The sequence below is a fragment of the Cannabis sativa genome, chromosome 2 (assembly GCF_029168945.1).
Source record: "Cannabis sativa cultivar Pink pepper isolate KNU-18-1 chromosome 2, ASM2916894v1, whole genome shotgun sequence".
Lineage (NCBI taxonomy): Eukaryota > Viridiplantae > Streptophyta > Magnoliopsida > Rosales > Cannabaceae > Cannabis > Cannabis sativa.
Genome location: NC_083602.1, coordinates 52,657,787 through 52,668,510, shown reverse-complemented (window position 1 = coordinate 52,668,510; position 10,724 = coordinate 52,657,787). Strand labels below are relative to the sequence as shown.

At 32.7% G+C, this 10,724-nt stretch overlaps 1 protein-coding gene across 1 annotated transcript; it reads left to right on the top strand.

Moving 5' to 3' along the window:
* Positions 1-283: 283 nt before the first annotated feature.
* LOC115718806 (methylesterase 18-like) lies at positions 284-9,150 on the top strand. Its single transcript, XM_030647627.2, has 5 exons — positions 284-717; positions 818-964; positions 8,089-8,217; positions 8,555-8,689; positions 8,778-9,150. Exons 1-5 carry the CDS (start codon positions 442-444, stop codon positions 9,057-9,059), a joined length of 969 nt encoding a protein of 322 aa, XP_030503487.2. The 5' UTR covers positions 284-441; the 3' UTR covers positions 9,060-9,150.
* Positions 9,151-10,724: the final 1,574 nt, after the last annotated feature.

Genomic DNA, 10,724 nt, shown 5'->3' with positions numbered 1-10,724 from the left:
TAGTAGCTATTAAAAACTTAATAATATTTTAATAATTAAATAAATATTATTTTATTGTGATTAATTAAATCATTTAAAAAGCAAATTGCATAAAATTTACAATGTTGTTTGTACAGGTCTTGTTTTCTTTTATTTATTTTCAAGATGGATCTTTTGACAAAAATATTAGATGCTCTCACACGTTTTTTTAATTATAATAATTAAAACCCACAAAATAACAGAGTTAGGTGGCAGTGGGGGGCCTCCAAAGGCTCGGCCACATTTGGAAGCTTTAATGTGCCAAATTGAAACCATGATGATCATCAGCGACCACTTAGTTGGATATGCATACATAGTTATAGACCACTAGAAAATGTATGAAGATAAGGTAATGCAACTAGTTAAAGCTATACATATATAGCTAGCTAATAAGTCAATAATAAACATATAATCTAAGAATTAATGAAGAAGAAGAAAGTAGTTGAAATGGGGAGAAGTGAAGAAAGTGGGTCAAATAATAATGGTGAGGTGCACTTTGTGCTAGTCCATGGGGCTGGGCATGGAAGTTGGTGTTGGTACAAAATACGTGTTCTTCTACAAAGTTGTGGATACAAGGTCACCTGCATCGACCTCAAATGCTCTGGCATCGATCCCACTGATTACAATACCATATTCACTTTCCAAGATTACAATGAGCCTCTTACCACTTTCATATCCAACCTTCCACCCAATGAAAAGGTCATAATTATATTTACATATAATAATTAAGACTTACTTACTACCCATTTCGTTATAACAGAGCTAACTTGGTGCATACATTTTGTTTGTGGGGAAGCAGATAATTCTGGTGGGTCACAGCATAGGGGGTCGTAACGTAACGGAAGCCTTACATCAGTTTCCAAACAAAATCAATATGGTCATTTATGTTGCAGCAATGATGGTCAACCTTCCCTTCAATTTTAGGATAAATGCCTCTCAACATAACGTAAGAACTCATTTATTTTTAGATTGTGTGCAGTTATTTCTAGTTATAATAAAGCAATACTCAAAATATTTGTTGGTGTTTTCATATCCAAATTGTTTTAATCTTATCACTTTTATTTATGATAGTATAAATCACATTTATATAAGAAATCATATAATTTTTCAAAAAATTCAAAATAATTTAACATTTCGAAAATAGATTTTTTTATTTTATATGTGTGAACTAAACCTACCTTTTGTATTTTAAATTATTTTAAATTTCTAAAAAAAATTATAGAACATTTTAAATAACTATCATATGCATCATCATATAAAAAATTACAAAAATACATAGATATCAAAAATACAAAAGAGATGTATAACTACAGTACCCATATTTGAGAGTGTCATCTTAAGTTGTCCCGAAAGTTAAACATTTTGCATATGCAAACTCTTAATCTTATTAAAGTACCAAATATATAATCAATCGTCTAACCGACGGATATGTTTTGCTAAATTATGAGCTGCAGAAATCATATCGAGAGCCACATGGGACAAAACTGCCCTTGAAAATTTAAACATTAAAATTATAACATCCTCAAACAACACTCCCAGCTCTTTAAAAAATATTCTTCCTTTGCTGATAGCAAAAGAGCCAAAGTTTCGACTTGTAATACTTAAATACTATCTGAAAAAATAAATAACAGGTATCAGAAGAGACAATCTTTGAATTAAATACCATTATATTAATTTGAATAATATTTTTAAATTAATAAATAAATTTAAATACCATTAATATTATAATTTATTATAAACAAAATATTATAATATATATATTTAGTCTGTAAGATAGGTTTTTCTATAACTGATTTATTTTTATGTTATTAGCAATAATATATATATGCATTATACATAAATTTTATGAGAATAGTGTACATAAATCACATAGCGAACAAAAATAAATAACATAGTGATATATAGAAATATTCATTTTAATTAATAAAAAATACAATAAAATTTAATATTTTCTAATTAATATAATAAATAATTATTTTATTTTTATGTATAATTAACATTATATAGATGCAATAAAAAAATATTTTAATTTTAATTTTTAAAATAATATATAAGATTCCTGTACTCAACCAAACAGTATAATTCAATTAACGAGAATATGATTACATATTACCCTACACAGCCAAACACAGTTTATATATTTTTCTATAATCATATTCTCCTTCATAATATTCCCTATAATCATATTATTTTGAACAACTCATACCAAACGCCCCACACAGCTAAACACAATTTAATCATTTATGTAGAAGCCATGAGCACAAAATTAATCACTTCTCTTTTCTATGGACTGTACCACTAAATTATCCTAAACAATTTAGAGCAAGCCATAATACAAAGGCCGTAAAAGATACAAAAGTCATAAAAGGCACCAAAATAATCGTAGAAGGCATAAAAAAAAAATATTAAGTTATTATAAAGATTTTTAAAAGAGAAATTATTAACAAAATAAAAAAAATATAAATATATACTTTAATATATGATTGTAAAATAAGATAAAAAATCAATATGCTTTATAAAAATTTGTATGACCTTATTTATAATTACAGAAAAACAAAAATAAAAATAGCATAAATATATAGAAAAAGACTCAAAAACAGTAAATACATATATTCAAAGATAACAAAAGAACGTAAGGATGAAAAAATCTCCCTCATGTCTCCATCGGATAATCTGATGGCAAGGACACTATATCACAAACTCAAAAGATTTTTTTTTTTCTTTATTCAATAAAATAAACAAATAATATATATATATATTTATATATATACAAATTTATAAACTCGACATATTTTGTTCTCTATTCCTTTTGCTTTGTCCTATTCCTCTCGTCCCACACTACAAAACCATTACACACAGAGAGAAACAAAATTTGGCTAGATTCTCCACAATGGACCCCATTATTATTATCATTTTTGCCCCGATCTAAATGGTCCCAAATCATCCCAAAAAGAATAGTTATCAGGATAATGTTGTAAATGAATTTCAAATTTTCGAGCTATGGTAATGGTCATTTTCAAACTTCTGTATGGTAGTTATAATATCATGAAAATTTTGATGTACTAATTAAGTATATAACACATATATACATCGGTATACATCAAATATGTTAGCCTCACAATATAAGAAAAAAGATATTACGTACTAATAAATAAAGAAACATATACAACCATTTTACTATAGTTTTGTTTTTTTAGGAGAGAGCAAGAGAGACCATTATCTCTAAATTTGTTTGTGTGAGATAGTTGCCATTTATTGTTGGCGGTTGACAGTTAATTCTTAACTGTCTAGGTGTCATAAGAGTTAGTTAGCTTTCTAATTGTTGTAACTAACTACTATCGTGTATATAAGGCATTAGTTAATCCTAGTTTTAGTTAGCCTATTCTTATCAAGACACTTGTATATATATGTAAATACAAACTTGATTCATTCAATAAGATTCAATACACTTTTACAAGTTATTGTTTGGTTACTCTGTTTCTTGGTTGATTGGTTACTGAGTTAGAGTTCTGTCCAAGAACTCAGGTTGCATGAGGCAACAAATCGAAGCTGCATTCCTAACAGTTTGGTATTAGAGCTGGACGGGTTCTTAGGCTTGATTCAAGGAAGGCCAAGCGTGACAAGGCGTGAAGAACATCCAGGGAAATTATGGGAAGTGCCAAGTTTGATTTGGAGAAATTCACAGGGAAGAACGACTTCGGATTTTGGAGGGTGAAGATGAGAGCATTACTGGTACAATAGGGAATTCAAGATGCTCTTCTTGGAGTTGAGAAGATCAGAGACAAGACTGAGAAAGAAAAGATCGAGATCATGGAGAAAGCACACAGTGCAATAATCTTGAGTCTTGGTGACAAAGTCTTAAGGGAAGTTTCAAAGGAAACTACAGCTGCTGGTCTTTGGACAAAACTCGAAGGTCTGTACATGACCAAATCCCTCGCAAATCGATTGTTCTTGAAACAAAAGTTGTATTCTTTTAAGATGCAACCTGGAAAGGGAATTGAAGATCACCTCGATGATTTCAATAAAATCATTCTTGATTTGGAAAATATTGATACCAGTATAGAGGATGAAGATCAAGCAATCATTGTTCTTAACTCACTTCCCATGGAAAGCTATGAACACTTCATAGATACTATGATGTATGGGAGGGATTCTTTGACTTTGGAATAGGTTCAAAGCGCTCTTATGTCAAAAGAATTAAAAAGAAAATCTGAGTTAAGAGAAGAACAACCTGGAGAAGTATTGTTGATTGTTCGAGGAAGAATTGATCAAAGGGAAAACCAGTACAATCAAAACCAAAAGAAAGGGAAACAGAAAGGAAAGTACAAAAAGAAATGCTACATTCGTCACAAGACTACTCATTTTAAGAAAGATTGTCCTGCACTCAAGAACCTGAATATGAATCAAAGAAACAACCATCACCCGAAACATGGAAGTGCTGATGTAGTTGGTGTTTGGGATGACAGTGATGGATACGAAAGCGCAGGGGTATTGGTTGTCACAAATGAAGATTCTGGAGTGGATTGGATCATTGATTCTGGTTGTTCATTTCATGTTTGTCCAAATAGAAACCAATTCTTTAACTACAGAAAGATCGATGGAGGAACAGTGAGATTGGGAGATAACAGATCCTGTGCTATAGTTGGAATTGGATCTGTAAAGGTTCAGTCTTCAGGTGGAATCGAAAATGAGTTGTTACAAGTCAGACATGTACCAGAAATAAAGAAGAATCTCATTTCAGTGGCTATGCTAGACAAAGATGGATGCTCAATCAAGGTGGAAAATGGTGTTCTTAATGTCAAAAGAGATGAAAAGATCATCATGAAAAGATCATCATGGTGTCTACATCTTAAAAGGTAATTCTTCCTCAAATCTGATTTCTGTTGATTCTAGAGAAATGCAAAATTCCTTTACACTTTGGCATAAAAGACTTGGTCATGTAAGTAAAAAGGGGTTAGAAGTTCTAAGCAATAGAGGTTTACTTGGAAAGAATGTAATCAAAGACTTAGATTTTTGTGAGCAATGTGTCTATGGTAAATCTACTAAGATTAAGTTTGGAATTGGTTTACATAACACAAAATCTACTCTAGCTTACATCCATTCAGATTTGTGGGGACCCTCAAGAACAATGTCTAGGGGAGGAGCTAGATATTTCTTGACCTTTATTGATGATCATTCTAGGTATGTTTGGGTTCATATACTGAAAAATAAGAATGATGCTTTCAATACCTTTAAAGATTGGAGAACTTTACTTGAAACACAAACTGGAAGAAAAATTAAGAAATTAAGAACTGACAATGGCTTAGAGTTTTGTGCAGATGGTTTCACTAATTTTTGCAGAAAGAATGGAATAGCAAGGCATAAAACTGTTCCTAGAAACCCTCAACAGAATGGTCTTGCTGAGAGGATGAACAGGACCATTCTAGAGAGGGTTAGATGTTTGCTAATTCAATCTGGTTTACCAAAGGATTTCTGGGCAGAGGCAGTCATGACAGCTTGCCATTTGATCAATAGGTGTCCATCATCTGCAATAGATTTCAAGACACCATTTGAGGTGTGGACAGGGCATACTGCTAACTACAATCACTTGAAAACCTTTGGATGCATAGCATATGCTCACATCAGACTTGACAAGTTGGAACAAAGAGCCAGAAAGTGTGTTTTCTTGGGCTCTCCAGAGGGTGTTAAGGGATATAAGATGTGGAGCATTGAACCAGGTAATCATTAGAGACATTTTGTCAGTAGGGATGTTGTGTTTGATGAAAGTTCTGTTTACAAGGATACACTGAAATCTGCAACAAAATCTAGGAATGAGAATTGTTCAGAGAGATCCAGATTTGAGGTGGAACTTGGTTCAAGTTCTCAACAACAAGATCATCAGTCTGAGATAGAAGATGATGATGAATCGGGTACATAATTGGATGAACAGGTTGAAGAAATCGAAACAGATGCTGACACAGGGCTGTAGCATTACCAGTTGGCTAGGGATAGAGCCAAAAGAACTTCAAAGGCTCCTACCAGATTTGGTTATGCAAGCATTGTTCATTTTGCCTTAAATGTTGCAGAGATGAGTGAAAATGAACCAAGATCTTACAAGGAAGCCATGAGTTGTGCAAATAGCAGGAAATGGGGTACTGCAATGGATAATGAAATGGATTCATTAGTAAAGAACAGGACATGGATTTTGGTAAGAAGACCAAAAGATGGGAGAATTATCAGCTGCAAATGGGTTTACAGGCATAAAGACATGATTCCAGGGTGTGACTCAGCCAGATTTAAGGCTAGACTGGTAGCAAGAGGATTTGCACAAAGAGAGGGTATAGATTATACTGAGATATTCTCACCAGTGATAAAGCACACATCAATTCGAATGTTATTAGCTTTGACAGCTATAGATGACTTAGAATTGGAGCAAATGGATGTAAAAATAGCCTTTTTGCCTGGAGAATTAGATGAGGAAATTCACATGAAGCAGCCTGAGGGTTATGAAGTAAAAGGGAAGGAAGACTATGTCTGTCTACTCAAGAAATCACTCTATGGTCTCAAGCAGTCTCCTAGACAATGGTATAAAAGATTTGATGAATATATCACCAAATCTGGCTTTAAGAAAAGTGTCTATGATTGCTGTGTATATGTCAAGAGTGCAGGTGTTAGATCTGTGGTGTTTCTCTTGCTGTTGTGGACGACATGCTAATAGCAAGCAAGAGCAGTGAAGAGATTAAGAAAGTAAAAGGATTGCTGAGTTCTGAGTTTGATATGAAAGATCTTGGCCCTGCCAAGAAAATTCTTGGGATTGAAATACTAAGAGATAGAAATAATAAGAGTCTAATTCTATCTCAAAGTGACTATATCTCAAAAGTGTTGCACCGATTTGTGTTTTCTGATGCTAAACCTGTCGGTGCACCCTTGGCACAACACTTCAAACTTTCACAAACTCAATCACCTACCACAGATGAGGAGCAGAAACAGATGGAATCAATTCCATACACTAATCTAGTGGGAAGTCAAATGTACATTATGGTATGTACTAGGCCTGACCTTTGTCACAGCTTAAGTGTGATCAGTAGGTTCATGGGAAATCCAGGTCTTGAGCACTGGAATGCAGTTAAATGGGTTATGAGATATCTCAGGGGAACTTCAAGCATGGGACTCAAGTACAAGTCAGTGTCACTCAAGCAAGAAGTGCAAGGTTTTGTCGACTCTGATTATGCAGGAGATACAGACACTCGAAGGTCACAAACTGGTTACATTTTTACCCTAAACCAGTGTGCTATAAGCTGGAAAGCCAACCAATCTATAGTTGCATTGTCAACTACTGAAGCAGAATATATTGCTTGTACAGAAGCTATAAAAGAAGCAATTTGGCTTAAAGGCTTGAGCAGGGAGATGAATATTGATCAAAGATGTATCACAGTCTCGTGTGACAGTCAAAGTGCTTTACACTTAAGTAAGAACCAGATGTATCACGAGAGGACCAAGCACATTGATGTTCAGCTACACTTCATTAGAGATATACTTGCAGAAGGCAGAGTAAGGCTCGAGAAGATAGCATCTGAGGATAATCCATCAGACATACTTACAAAGGTAGTGACTACAGCAAAGTTCAACAAATTTCGAGATCAACTTGTAATTTCTGAGCCAGCTTAATCACTACCGTGAGGCCAACTTTAAATGACAACTAAGGTGGAAATCTGTGAGATAGTTGCCATTTACTGTTGGCGGTTGACAGTTAATTCTTAACTGTCTAGGTGTCATAGGAGTTAGTTAACTTTCTAACTGTTGTAACTAACTAACTGCCGTGTATATAGGAGTTAGCCTACTCTTATCAAGACACTTGTATATATGCAATTTGATTCATTCAATAAGATTCAATACACTTTTACAAGTTATTGTTTTGGTTACCCTGTTTTCTGGTTGATTGGCTACTGAGTTAGAGTTCTGTCCAAGAACTCAGGTTGCATGAGGCAACAAATCGAAGCTGCATTCCTAACAGTTTGCAATTAATAATGTGGCTGTGTATATTTGTAATTGATTAAGCTTATTATTATTTGTGTGTGTTTTGGTTTTAAGATGGATGTGGGAGACAAGTGCATTGGTGATAAGGGAGCAATGGAAGATATCTTATTCCCAACAATTACTAAGGAGACTCAACTACTTCAGCGCAAGCGCAAATCTATGTCCGATCTCAACCCAACTCAGGTAACATTAATTTCTCATTTCAATATTCACTATTTATTTATATAAATTGTTCTAAAAAAAAATTGACATTTTGGCTTTAACAAAAAAAAAAAAAAAGAAGCCATTTTGGTAAGATAAGTTTTTTTTTTTTTTTGAAAATTTATTAACAAAACACAGTCAAAAAGTATTTTTATGAAATGAACTTAATACCACGTAAAATGTATATATTGTTAAAATGGTAGCAATTTTTTGAGAACTGGCTTCGACATAATAACAACAATGTATATATATAATGATCATGATTGTATTTGTTAATTGTAATTAAAAGTACATTTTTATTAATATTTAATTTTGTAAGTTGGTGCGTGCCCTTCCGGGAGTAAATTCCTCGTACGAGTTTATAATGGGAACGAAAGGTCTTCCCGTTCCAACCGGCATCATGGTTAAGCCTGAACTTCAAAACCAAGTTTTGTACAATTTGAGCCCTATTGAGGTAATAATATTATTAATAACTAATCCATCGATCATTAATTAAGTTAATTAATTAATATGATGATGATATGGATGATGATGATGATCAGGACTCGACAATGGCGTCGATGCTGTTGAGACCTAGCCCTGTTTGGAGTCTCCTAGATCTTAACTTTGGGAAAGGTGGTGAAGGAGCGGAGAGCGTGGCGAGAGTGTACATAAAGACACTCAAGGACGAACTGTGCAGCACATTGATGCAAGAACTTATGATATCGATGTGGCCACCCACCCAAGTCTTCACTATTGAAAGCGATCACTCCCCTTTTTTTTCCAAGCCTGATCAGCTCTTTAGCCTTTTTGTTCAAGCACTCTCCTCCATAACTACGTCTTAATTCATTTTGAGCTCCCCCACACACATATATAATTTGTAATTTGTATGGTGTTTGTTATATATACTTGATGCATGTGAGTGCTACTTTCTAAGTATTTATGATCATTTGAGGCCTTTTCTTATTATCTATAAATATATACAGTGTTTCTTAGATTGATATTAATATTGTTAGGCAATTTAGTTATCAAAATAATATTATGAATTAAATATTATTTATTTTTGTTAATTTTGTGACTTTAATTTGTTCTTTTTGTTTAAGAAACTTATCTTACCGAGAAGAAATAGAAATTTAACTATTTTTGAAAAACTTGATTTGTTTTTGTTTCTTTAAATGTAAATTTTGATTTTATTATGTATATAGCAAATTAAATCATTTTTATTTTTGGTAGGTATTAAAGAGCAAATCATGATCTTTGTCTTTTTTGGAAAGTTTCATAATCTACTGCAACAGAATTTGAATTTGATGGTACAAATTAGAGATTTTCTTAGGAAAGTTTTAGAGAGCTTTGAAAACGTATTTGTGTTTGTCTCTCGGATTTTTATGTTCCATATATAGGATCTAGAGAGTAGTCCAATATTTCTTATATCTTCTAGTCTCATATCTTTATATCTATCTTTGTGAGAAGAGTGTTTCATTTGTAAGAACCTAGAGTGTTCATTGAGGTTTTGAATTCTTGTTATGATGTCACTATTCAAATAGGTTGAAGAGAAACTTTGAACAAGCATGGGTAGAGAAGACTTTTCCAAGTCTCATTTCGTGAGGATGTAAGCATATATCTTTAGGAGAAGATTTGTTTAAACCTTATTTTTGGATAAAGTTGTTGGATCTTATTTTACCAGAATCTAGATTTACTAACATGTATGTTTGATTAACACCCTAAATATGAATTCTCTAATACGATGAAATAAACACATATAAAGTTTAGAAAATCTTACATTGATGGCAGCGGAATATGAATGTCTCCTTTCGCTAAGATCTTTAACATTTGTTTCTTTCTGTCTCAGAGTAATAACGAGCTTGGATCTCCTTCTCTCCTTCAGTTTGGTTAACCACCGTCTTCCGCACTATGATTGAGTACTTGGCTTGTTATATGTGAGCATGGTACTCTATCACTAATGGCTTGAATTTGATGGAAGAACAGCAAGAGGAATTCGAAATTACTATGAAGGAGTCTCTAATCTACTAGTTGTCTGACAGAGTTAGAAAACTAGGTTTAGTATGGTTGAGGTTGGTTGGATGAGAATGAGAGCATCATGTTCTTTTTATAGTATTTCAACTAGGGTTTAGGATTTAATTATAAGGATTAAAAAAGATAAAATAATGGGCAAAAATTTGCTTTGTGGTCGGTCACTTAATGGGTCTCACTAGTTACAATTTTGCCAATGTACTTCAACCATTTATCTTTCTTTCAATAATGCCATATTTTCTAATTTCAATCCTATAAAATGTCAAAACTATTTATTTAATAATTATAATTAGTTATCAAATGAATTGCCATTTATACTATTTATTAATTGGACCTTACAAAGTCTCTTAATTAACATATAAACTCCAAAATCTTTTCTTCATAATTAAGCCTTTGCTTAGTGAAAATTTATAAATAAGACATAGTTCAATTTTAGAATTATAATTGATTAATTAAAATTAATTATTTGAGTTTGCAAG